We start from the raw sequence: 18,907 nt of genomic DNA on the forward strand, positions 1-18,907 counted from the left end.
ATCAGAGCCATATTTTATATTCTATATCAACTGCCCAATCTAATCTTATGGTTTTCTCTTTACAGACTCACCTGGTGTCCCTCCAAGTGCCAATGCACATCAGCTTTTCCGAGGTTTCAGTTTTGTCGCCACCAACCTTGGCCAAGAGCAGACTCAGTCTGATTCTCGACAGCTGATTGACCATTCAATGGTGCAGGTCAGACAGTTCTCAGTGAAAATGTTAAAGCCACATTCATTCTTTGATGTGATCACAACACTTTCAGTAAAATGTACCAGGTGAAATAACAACAGAATAGTACCTGAGGCTAAAATTTGAGGGCGCTGGATCTTTTACAAAGCTTGCTCAGTACAACTGATTTGATCTTCTATTTTGTGAGTAAATGAACCTTGTAAATGCATATTATATGCAATAATTCCAAAACATTCATATCCATATTAGTATAAAAATATTATGCAGAATACTATTTTGTTCCTCAAATAAGTAGCCCAGCAGATTACCCACTGAGATAATGGATGTATCTGAAAAGTCACTCAGATCTTTGGAACTCTCAGCCAAATATAGACAAAGAGGTTATAGGCAGGGCTGTGTGCAAGGGCAGGCAGTCGAGCAGGGGCATCTCCTCCTTCCCCACATAATCATTTAAAAATATATACTTAATATAAGGTTATGGGATTACCCACAAACTTTCACCTCATAACATGAATGGCATGTTTATATACACCTCCAAAAACTGCCAAATTTAAATTCCTGCACAGAACACTGGTTTCAAATATAGATTAAAATGTGATTATAAAATTCACATCTTCAACACCTCACTACTAATTTTTAATCCTGATATTAATCATGAAGCTATTTGAAATGATCTAGCATATCAAATGGTGGCATCTTCAACAACAATATTAATGTTCACAGTTAAACTGTTCAGTAGCAAAAGTATTGACAGTACATCCTTGCTACGATTGGTTTCAATAGCTTTTTAACTATTTAATAATGGAAAAATGATGAATGCTGAGGTCAATTTTAAATTGGTACGAATGGAAAATTTTACTGGTGATACCTTGTTTGATAAAATTCTGGATAACAGAGCTGCAGGTTTCATATTAAAGATAGACTATCCATTGCTGACAGTTTGCCCTACTGGCTAAAAGGCAAAGATCAACTCAATTATATTAAGCAATGGTCTTATTTTAAAATCACTGCATTGATTCCCTCAAAATATGTAGAGGCTCTCTAACTCAAAGCATTTGCCACATTTTACATTTCTCTGTAGTGAGAAACTGGCTTGAAATTAACGCATCTTTCCCCAAAAGAATCTTTGGTTACTGCTTCCTATCATTAAACTGTATAAAGAACTTGAATTTTAAAGTGCAATCAGCTATTCATCACCCGATTAGACTCTTTAGAGCAGCAAAATCCTATTACTCTGTGAGACACAATAACAAGTCATAGAATCATACAACAGGAAGTAGGCCTTTCTCCCGAGTCAAGTGCTAACCAACAAGAACCCATCCTACACTTATCTCGTTTCTCCTATTGTATCCCCATCAACTCTTCTACCAGTCCCTCACCAATTCTCCTGCCACCCTTTTACAGTAGCCAATTAACTTAGCAACCTATGTTTTTATCTTTACTGTAATTGTTCAGTAAGTTTACTACAGATTTGAAATGGGAAATTACATAATAGTCAAGTGTTATCATATTCAAGTTCACTCTGTGTTCTGATGCACCATATATCACTCAGCTGTACTTGATGTGTACTTTAATTATTGGGGTATGAAAGTCTAAGAGAATTTTTCAACTATTGAATGCTCCCCCTCAGTTCTGTTTGATAAATATTGGAACACTTATATCTGTTATTACAGCATCAAATGTTTTCTGTGATGTATCACAAACTATTATCATTAGACACCTCCTCTTCAGGCGTAATATAAAATAAAAAAGAGAAACTGCTGTGAATGATCAGCTAGTTGGACAGCATCATAAAGAGAGAAACAAAGTTAGTCTTTCAGGTGGATAACCTTCCAATGGGTGCAATGAAAAGCCATTTGCCGGTTGCATCATTCCAAATTAGATAAAGAGTAAGATCTTTGACCTAGAACATTAACATGTAGAAATTCAGCTCTGTTCAGTAGCATTAGGTGCACTAATCAGTGGTGATTGTGCATTATACTCCACTTCAAAGCTTGATTCCAAATTGAATCGAGGTTTGATTGCAGAGTGAAGTGCATGGACACTGTCATGTAGAGTGTTCAATGCTACTGACTGGGATGAATTTCTGTAATTCTCTTCCCTGACCTACTGAGTATTTCCAGCATTTTCTCTTCTATTTTCATTGACATTGATTCTGAGGAATGGCTGTTTGTATTCTTGAATGGTTGCATTCACTTATATTTATGTTTCCTTCAAGAATAACATTCAAATCACCCAGAACATTACTTACCAATAATTAGACTATTTTTTTCTCATTGTAACTATTTCACTCCATATTGGGACTCCTTCCTCTGAGTAAAATAATAACTGGTATAATGTCTAATACAATAACAATTTAATTAATTGCTCAAAGACAGTCCTGTGTAATGGTTTCTTGTTTGTCCCTCTCTTGAGTGGAACTGCCTTGGATCACATGCTCAAATTAGTTAAAATTCAAGCCTGTTACCAGAAATTATTCTTATGAGTGAACTTCCAGATAGAATAGTTAAGGGGAAACCTCCCATTAGATGCTGTAGTGCAGGATTAAGTGTTTTTCTAACATGGATTATCAGGTTGGGCCCTGCACATCGAAAATGATCTTATGATTGTGACTCTCTGTGCTAATGATGAAAATTGCTTGAGTAATGAATTCATTCATAGGGAAGCTCTGAGCATCTGCAACCTGGGTCCTGAAATTCACAAAGATTCTCTAGTGCACTTTGGGATCTTTAATGAGTGCAATCTACAGGGAGATGGCATTTAGGACTATTTTCAGCTGCCTAATTGCATGTTGGAGTTGCAGTTATCAGAAGCGACTCCGTAACCAATCAACTTTACTGCATTTTTACAAAATGAGCGTAACAACACATCAATATGGGGATAATGTTATTGTATCCACTGTTAGAAATATATTAATTTATATTAAACTCGTGGATAAATTATGGACTCTGTTTTCAAGTACATCATTCTGTTTGCTTTCAGTGCTATGATTACTTCCCACTTTTCACTTACAATTCTGTTCCAGCAGTTACACGGGAATAGTATTCATTTCACCGATGGATATGAGTTGAAAGAAGATGTTGGCGTGGGGTCGTACTCGGTATGCAAGCGTTGTGTTCACAAAATCACATCAGTGGAATATGCTGTGAAGGTAAGCATTTATCTGTCACCATAGGAAACACACTGCACTCATTCAATACACTTGAGAAGCTCTATGCACCAACAGGTGGTTTCCATGGGAAATCAAAGAAGCATTGACAGACTGCCAGTGAAGGTGTAGACCCAGTTTTTATCTTCCCACCTTTAAGCCTCCACCCTTCTGAGTTTTCATCCCCCTTGACTTTTCTTCCCTCCTGTCCTGAACACGCTGGCATTTACATTTGGATATGTTTGCACAACACTTGCTGCCCACAAGCATCCACGCAGAGCTCATTTTATTGGTGCATAAGCATAGAGAGTGAGTCTTGGCCAATGATTTTGGTAATTGCACCGACTCTGTCTTTAGCCAAAGATTTTAAAAAAGGTAACCACATAGATCCAAATTTCACTTGGAGCCACTGAAAAGTGACATAAATGCATACTTTGGTTAACTATTTTCTTACCTAATTTAGAGATGAGATTACAGCTCATTGAATTTGGCTGAGGTCAACTGACCCAGCACAGAGATTGTGTTGTTCAGTTTTATGCTGTTTTAATTATATTGAATGAGAATGAGACAGCCTTTCTATACCAAAGGACACTTCTGAAGATCTGTCATGCCGATGATCAGAACCTTTAGCTGACCAGCAGATGGAGCACCTGTCGTTTTTGAGATGTGCCTTTCACAGATCCATGCAAATATTTTGACACATATCGGGAAATCTTCTCAACATCTTAGTGCAGATGGTGCTTTTTGTATCTAGTTAATGCAAATGCATTGAAAGAAGCAAAGAGATATACTTAGTCATACCTATAGTTCCCAGTCCTCCTGGTGGCTGCATTTGTACAAATATAATTTGCCAGCTGATATAATATGGTGTAGCATGAGGATAGATAAGCAGGACTTTCATTTTAAATATTCTCTGAGGGTGGATCCTCCATGAGAAAGTGATGATGTAAAGCATAACTTGTACATAGTTATGAGATGGAAATGCGCATTAAATGTTTTATTTCACTTGCAAGTGTAATTGATGTAATACACATTCATAAAGGGTCACAGGTTTTGTTTCAGTCACATTTGCCATACACCACTTTCAATTCACTTAGTTCTTTTTTAAAAACTGAGATGTGAGCCAAAGCCTTTGTACGTCATTTTTACTGTACTGAGCTGAGCAAATTTGTACATCATAGAGAATAGGGAGTGGGTAACACTTAAAATTAAAGACTTTGCTGCATTAAGTTAATACGATTGTCATCTTTTGCTATTAATAACCTTCCATATCTCCAACTGTGCTACAAAACAAATAAGGATGGGAGGCTTAGCAGGTTTTCTTTATTCTGAGCAGGAATTTCATTGCCATGGATACAGGTGGATTTGCTACTAAGTTTGCACTGAAGCCATTCCCCAATGCCACTGGTCTCCAGGGTACAACAGTATAAAGGGAGAAAAATTAGAAATGAAATAATCCAAGTGCACATTGCTCATACTGAAGATTTTCTGAAATTTTTAATGGATGCAATCAATAATATTGCTTTCACTGTGTTACTTCTAGATTATTGATAAAAGCAAAAGAGATCCATCAGAGGAAATTGAAATTTTACTACGATATGGACAGCATCCAAATATTATCACCTTGAAGGATGTGAGTAGATTAGTTACATTGTTGCTTTAAAGTAATAAGCATGGCACTCTAGGAAATGACACAGACTGTGTGAGGCATGACCAAGTTTTTGTTTCTCCTCGATCCCACTTCATAAGCATTCATTAAAATTCATAGAAATGGATTTGACACTTGTTTTTGGTTCTTGGTCCCCTCTTCAGTCATGTCCATCTGTGAACTCCCACAGTTTCCACATGCACACTGACAACCTCAAGGTCTACCACACACCCATATGGTGACCCCTCAAGATCCTGGAACCCCTATTAATGGCACTGCAACAATCCAAAAAGTCAGCTCGTCAGCGCCATCTCGAGGATTTAGGGATAGTCATTAAATGCTGAAGAGCAAAAGCTGCAGATGTGGGAAAAGGATCTCACCTTAAGTCTGCTGTTCTGATGAAAGGACCTTGACCTGAAAGGTTAACTCTTTTTCTCCCTCCACAGATGCTGCCTGATTTGCTGAGTATTTCCAATATTTTCTCTTTTTATTTCAACAACTCCTGGCCCTGCCAGCAGTTGCATTATTCCAGGTAAGTTCTCACCAGGGATCTATATAACTGCATGAGTCAATAAAAAGAAATACATCATTCTCATTCCACCATATTTACCATATTTCCTTACAATATAGAAGGAAGTTGTTTCCATCGAGTCTGTGCTGACCCACTGAGCAATCCCATTCCCCCAGTAATTTTCTGTCACAGTTTTCATGTTTTGGCTGCTCTTCACAGTTCAGGAATATAAGATCAACCTATGTTATCATTCCAAAGCATATTTATGTGTCCATTCAGGAACTGAGAAAGGTGATTAATAACCCTTATCTTCTACCTGCCTCTGCCTTTGCCTTTCCCACTGCTGGTGGATGGTACCGAGTTATGTTTGACAGGAAGGCCTCTTGCATCCCTGCAGAAACAGGACATCTCTCCAACTTTTCACCTTTCCTCCCAAGGCCCCTAGTGCAATGATTAAAAACCTGGAAATCCCTCTCTCTTTTCTGCGCTGTAACACTCTTCAACAATGCCCAGATCAGAAAGAATTCCAGAAGCCCTATCACCACTGCAGCCAAATATACCTGCCCTTTAAATAATGCGGCTTGGCTTTAAATTGAGCATTTTCACTCACAATACTGTCTCCTAGTGAGATATGCAGCCAATGAATTAAACAATGCATTGGACTTTATTGGAAGAATATTTGAGTACAAGAATGAAGACATCTCACTGCAGTTATATAGAGCCTGGTGAGACCATACCCGGAATGTTGGTTATTAATAAGGAAAGGTTCCTGCGTTGGGCGCTGGGAGTTTCTTCTGTGAAAAGAGGTTAAGCAGAGAGCCTAGAAAATTAAGAGATGATCTCATTGATACATTTACAATTACACAGGTTGAAAGGGTAGATGCAAGGGTGATGTTTCCCTTGGCTGGGGTGTCTTTAACAGTCACAGTCTCAAAATAAGAGACTAGCTATTTAGTACACAGGTGAGAAATTTCTTGGTCCAAAGGGTAGTGACCCTTTAGAATACTCTACCCCAGAGATCTGTGGAGTCTCAGGCACTGAGTAAATTCAAGTCAGAAATAGATTTTTTGATATTAAAGGAATCAATAGATTTTTTGATATTAAAGATATGCAGTGGCTGCAGGAAAGGGCACTACAGTAAAAGATAAACCATGATCCTTTGAGTATTGGAGCAGAAATGAGAGATTGAATGGCCTACTCTTGCTACTAATTCTTATATTCTTGTTCTAGTGTTGTGTATTTCTTTCTTAGCAAATGTATCTCACCTGGTTTTAATTTTGATTGTTTTGATTATTCAGGTTTATGATGATGGAAAATATTTGTACCTTGTCATGGAACTAATGAGAGGAGGGGAGCTACTTGATCGTATTCTACGGCAGAAGTGTTTCTCAGAGAGAGAGGCCAGCGCAGTACTCTATACTATTACCAAAACTGTGGAATATTTACATTCCCAAGGAGTAAGTTCTTTATGTTTTTCTGGCAGGTTTCAAATTCACAATAGTTTAGAAATGGTGTTTAACATCTACATGAAGATGCAAATGTGCGCGCGCACACACAATACACACACACACAGATTAGTGAGAAGGATGCAGTTGTTTCCAAGCAGTGTCTCAGCATTGTTCTGACTTTGGGGCAGAATATCATGGTCTGGTATACCCACAGCTGTCCTACACATGTGGAGTCGGTCATCAAAGGCGGCGGCGGCTGCTGCTGCTGCTTCTGCTGCTTCTGCTTCTGCTTCGGGCCAGAGAGGTTGAGGAATAGCATCCGGAAGACTTGGTTTTGATTATGGTGTGAAGTGTGGGGTAGTGGCTGTAAGCATCTTCCCACCAATTGTTAAGTAGGTAGAGTAAATTTAAAAGGGACAATGACAGCCCAGCCCTGTCCACTTTAAATCTTTGCCCTATTTGTAAATGAAGGTACAGATTGTCCTCACCCCTTTGGATGTTCTGCAAGTATTTGTTCTACAACTGTTTGGTTGCGGATTGGGTTATTTCTATTGGGGGGGGGGGTGCAGTGACAGAGAGGGAAGGGGGTGGATCGGGCCATCTGCTCTACCAGATTACTGTGCAGACAGCTGAAGTTTCTTGCAAGACTGACCAGCACTAGAAAGACATGGTGATTATGAAATCCAGCACTCAAATTTTAGGAGCAACACTTACAGGAAGCACTCATCAGGATGTCATTGCATAAGGTTTGAACATCTGCGATTTGTAGTTTGTGATTCAGTGCTTTCTCGTTCGTGTTAGGTTGTTCATCGAGACCTGAAACCAAGCAACATTCTGTATGTGGATGAGTCAGGAAACCCAGAATCCATTAGAATTTGTGACTTCGGTTTTGCAAAGCAGCTCCGAGCTGAAAATGGTCTTCTAATGACTCCGTGCTACACTGCAAATTTTGTTGCCCCTGAGGTAAAGAGCTTCACAACTTTATATGTTGTTTCAATGGACATAAAATGCTGGAGGAACTCAGCAGGTCAGGCGGCATCTATGGAGGGAAATAAACAGTCGACATTTTGGGTCATCAGGACTGGAAAGGAAGAGGACAGAAACCAGAATAAAAAGGGAGGGGGAGGAGCACAAGCTAACAAGTGATAAGTGAGTCCAGGTGAGAGGGAGAAGGTAGGTGGGTGGGGGAGAGGGGAAGAAAGGGAATGACGTGAGAAGCTGGGACATGATAGGTGGAAGAGGCAAAGGGCTGAAGAAGAAGGAAAGTGTAGGAGAGGACAGTAGACAATGGAATAAAGGGTAGTAGGTGAGGAATCACCGGAGGGAGGTGATGGGCAGGTCAAGAGGGCAGAGGAGGGGAATGAGGAGGGATAAGGGGGGCACAGGAATGAGGGAAAACCTTGGGGGGGGGGGGGAAGGGAAAACAGAGGGAAGCGGTTACCAGAAGTTAGAGCAATGTTGTTTGAAAAGTTTAACAGAAACCCATTTATACTGTCAGTTGATGCCCATTTACCATGTCAGTTTGTCCAGTCCTGTTCAATCCAGGAATATTCTTCGAGATGTGTCCTTTTTAGAAAAGAGTTCACACAATTGACTATTGTGCATCAGAATAATAATGATTTTATTTTTCAGTCTTATTGAGATCCTTAACAAAGTGCTCTTTAAATGTTTTTACTGGAATATATTACTCATTGCTCTGTTGAAGTCTGTTGCGTGAATGGTCAGGGTAATCACTGAGGATAATGGATCTAGTTTACAACATTTCTGTAGTTATGGAAATAGATATTTTGTGGCCTTAAGTGAAAAACAGAAATAATTACCTTTCAAGTATTGTAAAGGCCAGAATTGCCCACCTATGTCAAGTGCACTGGAAAAAGTGCACTTTTGAAAACAATTTGGATAGGAACATTATTGTATTAGTATTTTAAAGCCAAACTGATTTCAAAATGGGTTACAATTCATCCATGCCTTTCACTTACTTGAAAGGGGTGAAAGGAATAGAGAGGGATGGTATATCGATATATGAGGAAATACCATTGAAACTAATATCCATAAGTATCTGGGACAGTTGGGAATTCTTCATATCACTTCAGTTGCCTCCAGTGGATATTCACAATTAAGGAATCTGGCCTATTGATTAGATAGGGGGACAAGACCCACAATGACAAAATTCTACAAGTAATGAAAGCTACAGTTATCCTTGGATCATGAAATGCGATGGAAAATCGCAGAATTTCTTTAGCCAGAGGGTGGTGAATTTGTGGAACTCCTTGCCACGTACAGCAGTGGAAGCCAGATCAGTGTGGGCGTTCAAGGAGGAGATAGATAGATATCTAAATAGTCAGGATATCAAGGGATATGGGGATAAGGCCGGTAATTGGGATTAGAATAGTTTTTTTTGTCTTCTTCCCCCATTCCCCATTTCTCATTTCTATTTCCCTTTCCTTGGAGCAGACTCGATGGGCCGAATGGCCTGCTTCTGCTCCCCTGTCTTGTGATCTTGTGTGATGTTATTCCCTGCTAATGAGTACCACTGTACATGTCAAACCACCTCCATGTGGTGGCACATTGAACACTCAGTGAAGCATATAGAAAAAGCAAAGTCATGCGATCCATGCGATAAACCCCTGATTGCCTTTAACGTTTCTTTTCATGGAAATTGTACCACATAATGCGTATCAACCATGCCCCAGCTGGATTTCTAGGCAACATATTTTAGCTCACAAGAAAGGGATCTGTGTGACATAGTTTCTTATTTTGCTGATTGTAAAATAAAGCAGACTAGCAGCTTGTATCTGAACTTGTCTATATGTTACTAATCTGCTTTTGGAATATTGGGAAATGCAAGTGAAGGAAATCATTAAGTCATGTTCCTGTAAACTCATTACTTTATGACCTCTATGTTATGCTATCATATTGCTCAGTAGTGAGAAGATCACTGGAATTGTGGGCTCATTTACAAGAGAGACTTGATAGCATGGAACCAAAACCTATTTCATAAATTACTCCAGGTGAATTTTCATCAAAAAGCCACTGTCAATTAAATGTAGATACATAGGACCAATATTTGCAGAGGAGGAACTGGGATATGTGGTGGTTGGTGGGACTAATATCAGTTCCATTGTGAGTAACTCCCTATGAGCCAAAGTAAAAACAAGAAGTGCTGAAAATACTCAGCAGATCTGGCAACATCTCTGGCAAGAAAAACAGAGATAAAATCATAAACTCTGTCCATGGATTTCTCTAAGGGATTGCTTATCAAAAAGCCACTGACCTTGCATGCCCTGATGGAGCTTGCAAGCACTGAGAATACTGGTCTAAAAATTCTCTTGTGTATTATTTTGTGCACAATGCAATGGAATTTCTTAAAAAGCCCAATCGATCTAGTACTTAATGCACCCGCAGCGCACAAGTTCCATCTCCAGCCCTGCATTCCTCTTTCTCACCCACTCTAATCCTCCCACCCCTTTGAATCTTGTCCCTTGAGGACCCCTCTCTGCTTCCTGAAAAATGATGAAGTTCTATGAATATAAAAGTATATAAAAGAATTCATCTTTTTCTCCATTAGTAGGCAGCAGCAAGCAACAAGGGCACCTGACTTTACGGACTTAGCAGGCAATTCTTAGTGCAGAGGGTGATTGAGCAAACACTCTCACCATTAAAGGCTCCACACCTAAATGCTAGTCTGAATCAGAACCACAAGAACTTGCACACCATTAATATTCAATATAATATAATGGACAGAGTTAATCTATCTCAGAAACCTTGGATCAGATCAAAGCTGTCAGTCCTATCACATCTAGTCATGAATGGTAGTGGACAAGTAAACAACTAATGAGGTGGGGAAGGCTCCAAGATTGTATCCATCCCCCAATTATGGAGAGGCCTGGCAAGTGAGTGTCAGAGACATGGCTGGAGCATTTACAATGATGTTCAGCCAGAAGTGCCAAATAGATTATCCACCTTGGTTTGTTCCTAGGTCCCTGCCAGCACAGAAGCCAGTCTTCAGCAAATTCAATTCATTCCATGGGATATCAAGAAACATTTGAGAACACTGAAAGCAGCAAAGGTAATGGGACCAAACACCATCCCAGTTGCTCTGCTGCAGACCTGCACTCTGCAACCAGCTGCATCTCATGTCAGGCTGTTCCAGTACAGTTACAACATTGGCATCTAGTGACAGTGTGGAAAATTGTCCAGGCACACCCTAATTGCAAAGCAGGACAAATCCAATTTGGTGAACTACTGCCTAATGAGTCTACTCACAATTATCAGCAAAGTGATGGAAGCTATCATTAACAGTGCTATAGGCCAGCTCGTACTTACCATTTACTTGCTCTCAGGTTACTAGCTTGGGTTTTGTCAGGACCACTCTGCTCCAGACCTCATCACAGCCTTGGTCCAAACACTGACTAAGGAGCTGAATTCCAGAGCTGAGATGAGAGTGACTGCCCTTCACAGTCATACCAGTGCGGTGGAAAGGGTGAGCAGCTTCAAGTTCTTGAGCGTCACCATCTCAGAGGATCTGTCTTGGGCCCAACACATTGATGCAATTGCAAAGAAGGCACACCAGCTCTACTTAGTTAGGAGTTTGAGGAGATTTGGTATGGCACCAAAGATCTTGTAAATTTCTACAGATGTACGGTGGAGAGCATTCTGACTGATTGCATCACTGCCTGGTATGGATGCTCCAACGTGCAGGATTGAAAGAGGCTGCAGAGGGTTGTAGACTCAGCCAGCTCCATCACGGGCACAACCCTCCCTGCCATCAAGGATATTTTCAAGAGGCGGTGCCTTGAGAAGGTGATATCCATCATTAAGGACCCTCACCATCCGGGACATGCCCTCTTCATGTTACTACAATCAGGAAGGAGATCCATGAGGCTGAAGACCCACACTCAACATTTCAAGGAACAGCTTTTTCCCCTCCACCATCAGATTTCTGAACGGTCCATGAACCCATGAACACTACCTCATTATTCCTCTTTTGCACTATTTATTTATTTTTGTAACTTATAGTAGTTTTGATGTTTTGCACTGTACTGCTGCCACAAAACAACAAATTTCACAACATACATCAGTGATAATAAACCTGATTCTGATGATTCTGATTCGTACCTTGCACAAAGAAAGATGGTTGTGGTTTTTGGGGGTGAGTCGTACTTGCCCCAGGATTTCACTGCAGGTGTTCTTCAGGGCAGTGCCCAACCACCTTTAGCTGTTTCATCAATGACTTTCTTTCCCTCATCAGAACAGAAGTGGGGATGATTGCTGACAGTTGCACAATGTTCATTTTCATTCACAACTCCTCAGCAAATGAAGCAGCCTATATCTGCAGCAAGACCTAGGCAACATTATGGCATGGGCTGATAACTGGCAGTTAACATTCTCACCACAAAAGTGCCAGGCTGTGACCAGCTCCATCAAGAGAAAGTTTAACCACCAACCCTTGACGTTGAATAGCAGTACCACCATCAAGTACCCCACCATCAACATTATGAGGATCATCATTGACCAGAAGCTTGATTGGATTGGCCACATAAATATTTTGGTTGCAAGAGCAGGTCAGAAATGGGGTATCCTTTGGGGTGACTCATCTCCTAACATCCCAAAGCTTTTCCACCATGTACAAGTCACAAGTCGGGATCATGTTGGAATACTGTCCACTTGTTTGGACGACTGCAGCTCCAACAGTGCTAAAGAAGCTCAACGCTATCCAGGTCGAAGTAACCCATTTAACTAGTACCTCAATCAGCACCCTAAACATAGTCTCTCCACCACCAGCACACAGTGGTACAACGTGTGACACCTACAAAATGCACTGCAGTTATTCACACAGGCTACTCCACTCCAACAGCACCTCCCAAACTGGCAACTTGTACCACCAAGAAGGACAAGGGCAGCAGGTGTGCAGGAACACTACCACCTACAGGTCCCCCTCTGCAACACACACCATCTCATTCTGGAAATATAATGTTTTCCCTTCACCATCACTGGGTCTAAATCCTGGATGTCCCTCCCCAAAAATACTATGGGAAAAGCTTCATCAGAAGGACTACAGTGGTTCAAAAGAAAGTGGCTCACTGTTACATTTTCAAGGTTATTTAAAGATAGAAAACAAATGTTTGTTTTGCCAGCGGAGCCCACATCCAGGAAAATTAATAAATGTTTTAAATTGTTTGCAGCTACACACAGCAAACCATCAAGTCAATGCTGCGCATTTGGGGAATGCACATAATTCGTTTGGCATGAGTCACTTAGCCGTCCCAACATTTTCACATCACTCTGTCAAACCACTGAGCTCTTGCACTATCTGCATAACCATAGGTTTCAGTGAGGTTAAAGCAGATATGATTTAGGCTGATGCCACAGTACAAAGTTCTGATGCTGTTGTTGCAACAAAATATTTCAGAGCACAGATTTAGGATAAGTTCTTTTACTTAGTTACAGCAAACACAGTGGTATTCTTAGCTCATGCAGTCATAGGCAGAACATTACACAGAAGCCGGCACCATGTGTTGTGTTCTCGATTGTCTGAGACAGGCGCTTCTCTCCTTTGTTTGTTCAGTTTCATATGCATTGCAAGCCCAGAGCAAGTGCTGATCCGCCTTCATCTGTTGACTTGACTGACCTAGAATATCCACCTGTGCTGCTTTAGTTAACACTGCCCTGCATACTACAGTCGCTTCTACTTCTGGGATACCATGGACAGTGTTAAGATGAAACAGAGACTTATGCAATTTATCTTTGAATCTACTGAACCAAAATTATCTTGCAAGTGTCCATTCAAGAGTCATGTCAAACTTTTTTGGTGAAAGCAAACACATCTTCAACAAGAGATTTTGATTCAGAGCATTACGATGCATTTGAAATACTGAATAATGAAACAAACGAGGAAAACTACCACATATGTACTGGGGTGGGGGAGATGTTATAATTCCTTTCATCTATTCTAATAATGCATTAGGGTGTCCACAGCAATTTCACTTAATTTCAAATAATTGAAGTAAAACGTTTCTTAATGATCTGTTGCATTGCCTCAAGATGTGTAATAATAACATCTTATTTCTGCTGTAGGTACTCAAGAGGCAGGGATACGATGCAGCCTGTGATATGTGGAGTTTAGGAATTCTGCTCTACACTATGCTGGCAGGGTAAGGAAGCTATAACAGAAAGTATGTTTGGTCTCCAGGAGGGTGTGATGAAGATGGGAGTGAAGTTAGCACCATGACCTTGCTCCCTCCTTTGTCCATTGGTTTCACCATCACAAGGGTGTTAAATCTCATCTCTCTTGAATGAAACTCAGGTAGTGGATCTGGCCAGGATGAAGTGGGATCCAGGGAACATTTGTGAAAATGAAGCCAGGCTCTTTGAGTACACTACCCACTTTGGGGGAACTTAATCCTTTTAAAGCTGAACAAAAAAAAAAGTTGAACATGCCAACCAGGTGACCATTTCCCTTCCTACAGAGCCATTTTACCCTATCCAACTCCATACTCCAATTCACAAATTGTATCACCAATCTTTCACAGTGACATGGTCCAACTCAGAGAAGATTTCTTATCTGATTCCTGTATTTTCACGGAGACACATGCTTGCTTTTCACCTTTCCTGGTCTCCTTAACACTCTTCTCCCAGTCCTTGATCTTCAGGGAGCTTGTGTGAATCCTCTCACAAAATTGTGAATGCATCAATTGATGTTCCATCCATTAATGCCACTGGATTATCTATTGATACAAGAAACCAGTGTTTTCTTAGTATTACATTTGAGCTCATATCAGTGAGGCATGAACTGTGAAAATAGCAGTTTAGAAATTAAATTGGTATAATATTAGGAAAACTATAATAAAATGTTATTCCTTGGCTCAAGCATTCTATTAGATAACATTAATTCTGGGATGTTCTCTATTGTCCATTAAATAAAGATAAGAGTGCCATGAATTGGCTGAGTGATTTTCTTCCTTTTCAATTAGGTTCACACCGTTTGCAAATGGGCCTGATGATACTCCAGAAGAAATCCTTGCACGCATTGGAAGTGGGAAATATGCCCTCACTGGAGGAAACTGGGACACCATTTCAGATGCCGCTAAGGTGAGTGGCACTGGTTGTTTTCCAAACACAATGGGACAAGTATTATTGAAAGATTAATGTCATCTGAACAACAGGTATCACTCTTGGTGTGCAAATTGACTTGTGCTTTTAATGAAGAAAGCAAACGTCCCATGAATTGTGAATCACCATGGTTTGCCTGGCAAGTTGTGTTATTCTACAGTCAGTTTTACATTCCCTACATTCTCCCTTAGCATCCTTGTGGACAACAGTTGTCCATTAAACTGTCCGTAGAAAATTATGTTAGGTAATTAATCACAAAAGGAATTAAATGATCTGTGTATTGGGCAGCTTATCAGAAAAGTTGCACTCATTGTCAAGAAGTATGGACGAGTCTGGCATCAACCTGACATGGAGATTTACACAGAGCTTGCTCTTCCTGACATGGAACAGACAGTTCAATAAGTAAGCTTGTAGAGCCAACCATGATGCAAAGTTTCAGGGAAAGTATACAAGGGGTAAATGTTGGAAGCTATTGTTAAAGACATTATGGAAAGGCACTCAGAAAAATTCAACGTAATCGGGTGAAGTCAACATGGTTTTGTGAACGGGGAATCATATTTTTAACCAATTTATTTGGTTCTTTGAAGCAGTAATAGATGCTGTGGATGAAGGGGAACCAGTGGATATATTATACTTAGATTTCCAGAAGGCATTCGATATGATGCCACATCAAAGGTGATTGCAGAAAATAAAAGCTAGTGCAGGAGTTGTATAGAAGATTGGCTGGATGACAGGAAACAAAGAGGAGGCATAAATGGATCTTTTTCTGGTTGGCAAGATGTAACAAGTGGTGTATCACAGGGATCAATGCTGGGGCCTACAGTTCATTGAATTGACTTGGATGAAGGTATGGTTACTAAATATGTTGATGACAATTGTCCATTATGCCAGGGAAAGTAAAGTATACTATCTAAATGATGAGAGATAGCTGAGCTCAGAGATGCTGAGTGGTCTATTTCCGCTCCTAATTTTTATGTTCATATGTAATGGCTTATAATGTGATCCCAGTTTTCTACAATTATGCCTGTGAATACCAGTTCAGAGAGACATGGAAGATGTAAGAGCAGTGCAGTAATGTACCCTACAGCAGGTTGCCAGCGATGCTGAGTAGGCGCTCCAGGAGCTGGCACTGGCTCTAAGGAGTGCAAGTTTTCTGTACCTTCTCAGGGTAACAGCACATGTAATCCCACCACCAGCAAGCTGCTGGTGAGCTTGCTGTTGCCTGAAGCCCAGCCTGCCCAGCATCGTGCCCTCCACAGTGTGACAGGAAATTCTGAAGTTAGACCTTCTGCACCTGAAGCTGCTTGCAGTTCCCCTCAGAGTCCATCTACTGAAAATAAGCAACTCCCACCAGCCATGCTGTAACCACTGGTAAATTAAAGGATGAATTGGTTTATTATTGTACAGAGGTACAGTGAAAAACTTATCTTGCATACCGTTCATACAGATCAACTCATTACAACAGTGCATTGAGGTAGTACAAGGTAAAACAATAACAGAGTGCAGAATAAAGTGTTACAGTTACAGAGAAAGTGCAGTGCAGGTAGATGGAAGGTGCAAGATCATAACGGGGTAGATTGTGAGGTCAAGAGTCCATTTTATCGTGTTAGGGATCCATTCAATAGTCTTATAAAAGCGGGATAGAAGCTGCCCTTGAGCCTGGTGGTACATGCTTTCAGGCTTTTGTATCTTCTGTCTAATGGGAGAGGGGAGAAGAGAGAATGTTCAGGGTTGGTGGGGTCTTTGATTATGCTGGCTGCTTTACCGAGGCAGCGAGAAGTGTAGACAGAGTCCTTGGAGGGGAGACTGGTTTCCATGATGTGCTGAGCTGTGTCCACAACTCTCTGCAGTTTCTTGTGGTCCCAGGCAGAGCAGTTGCCATACCAAGCCGTGATGCATCCGGATAGGATGCTTTCTATGGTGCATCTATAAAAATTGGTGAGGGTCGACAGGGAATTTACCCACTTTAATTCACCCTCCCACTCAACCCTGTCTTTGTTAATTTTCCAGGCCTTATATCTCATGTATTCTGCTGTACATTAAAGCCCTAGATGTCAAGTTTTCATTTTTTCATTCTTTCATTTTAATTAGCTTGAGCTTCCAGAAACTTAGCTGCTAAAGATTTTTTTAAAACTTTCGCAAGCACAATCAAGTTTGGTTGGGTCACTATCCAGTAAAATCTGGCTCTGCATTTCAAAAAGCGGAACTTTTACCTCAGTGCCTTGATGTAGTGGCCATTCTCCATGTGTCAGCCTCGTCAGTGAATATTTTCCTGGAGTGGTGGAGGGCAGACATCACTTCTGAACCCTCTTCAGTTCCCATAAAACACTAACTTATATTCAGTTTCCAGTATAAATTACCAACGGCAAGAATAGAAATGACAAGGAATCCCATTCCAGTGCAGCTTTACAGCACCAGCAGTATCCCACCTCATGGGGCACTTGTCAATTGAGTCCAGAGGGCAATGAGAATTTGTTTGAGATTTTACAAATGTGTTCAGAGCCAAAAGTTGTGTATGCATTTCCCACTCAGGATGCAAGCAAACAGGGATGGAATTTTAAGGAATATCCTCTTGACAGCCACTGCAACTCTAGATGAGGACTTTGTGTGGAGGTTCTGCAACACTTCAGCTGAAGTTACAGCAGCTTAAGAAAAGAAATTCTGCCAAAATCCATTCACAAATTTAGTGCAGTAGTTCAAGTACAGGGCTGTGGGAGATGCCACCTTTCAGCACAAGGTCCTCCCTTTTTTCAGTAACTATTTGAAGAGGAAGGAAGCCAAAATTTACCCCTTTGAAGGTCTATCTCATGATTTATCTGACTGCTGTTAGTAGAGCTTGTAGAAGCTGTGTAAACTGATGCCAACATCAATATTGACCAGGTCCCAAGCCCTCAGATTCCTTCCCTAAATATATCCCAAATCTCCCTGTCTTTGTTTTTTTAAGAGGTTCCTTAAAACCTACACCTTTAACCTGTCTAAATATCTCCTCACGCAGCTTGTTATCAAACTTCATTTGATGACACTTCTGGGAAGAGCCTTGACCATTATGTAAATGCAAGTCACTGTGATTGTATACATTCAAAATTTGTTGGCCATAAGTCTCTGGAATATTCTAAGGATGCGAAAGGTGCTGTAGAGATGCAAGTTCTTTTTAATTAGGTAGTTATCTTTGAGAAAAATAGCAAGTGGAGTAGTTCTGCACAAATGAGTTTGTACATTCACTTTTAAATCTTGCTTAAACAGCAGCAGCAACTTCTTCCTTTAATATAGTGAACCATCCCCCAAGGTTCTTCACAGTCAAAAACATGATGGTTGACACAAAGACAAAATCATAGATGAAGTAATGCCAAATATTTGAAATGGTTATGTATTGTTGTTTTTTCCATAGGATATGGTATCCAAGATGCTGCATGTAGATCCTCATCAAAGGCATACAGCAGTGCAGGTCCTTCGACACCCCTGGATAGTGAACCGAGAATACCTATCACAGAATCAGCTCAGCAGACACGATGCCCATTTGGTCAAGGCAAGTTCCACACGGCCTCCTTAAATTTGTGCCTTGTTTTTATGATCATGCTTCTTGACAGTGGCCGGGGTGGTCCTTGTGACCATGATTGATGTCAACAGGAGACATACACCAAAAATTCTATTGAATAGTGCAATGTTTTTATGTGCTGTATGATAACTTTTGAAGTGAAGATTGATCTCTAGAAACAATTGGTACCATCTTGCACACATTGTATTATGGAGTTCGCTGCCCTGTACACCAAGCTAAAATAGTGTGCAAAACATTACTTTAAAAAATACAGAATAGTGTCCGGTGTTATGCTTGCATAGAACAATACAGCAC

The 18,907-nt window shown here is 40.5% G+C and overlaps 1 protein-coding gene across 3 annotated transcripts in view; it reads left to right on the forward strand.

Moving 5' to 3' along the window:
• Window positions 1-18,907, forward strand: part of rps6ka2 (ribosomal protein S6 kinase, polypeptide 2) — a 216,695-nt gene that overhangs the window by 188,425 nt on the left and 9,363 nt on the right. For all 3 annotated transcript variants that reach the window (XM_052011830.1, XM_052011831.1, XM_052011832.1), the window contains 8 exons: window positions 66-196; window positions 3,216-3,341; window positions 4,882-4,971; window positions 6,796-6,954; window positions 7,747-7,908; window positions 14,023-14,099; window positions 14,919-15,036; window positions 18,446-18,583. In XM_052011830.1, the coding sequence (XP_051867790.1) occupies window positions 66-196; window positions 3,216-3,341; window positions 4,882-4,971; window positions 6,796-6,954; window positions 7,747-7,908; window positions 14,023-14,099; window positions 14,919-15,036; window positions 18,446-18,583 (1,001 nt within the window). The remainder of the gene's footprint in view (window positions 1-65; window positions 197-3,215; window positions 3,342-4,881; window positions 4,972-6,795; window positions 6,955-7,746; window positions 7,909-14,022; window positions 14,100-14,918; window positions 15,037-18,445; window positions 18,584-18,907) is intronic.

The sequence above is a fragment of the Pristis pectinata genome, chromosome 3 (genome assembly GCF_009764475.1).
Source record: "Pristis pectinata isolate sPriPec2 chromosome 3, sPriPec2.1.pri, whole genome shotgun sequence".
In the NCBI taxonomy this organism is placed as follows: Eukaryota; Metazoa; Chordata; class Chondrichthyes; order Rhinopristiformes; family Pristidae; genus Pristis; species Pristis pectinata.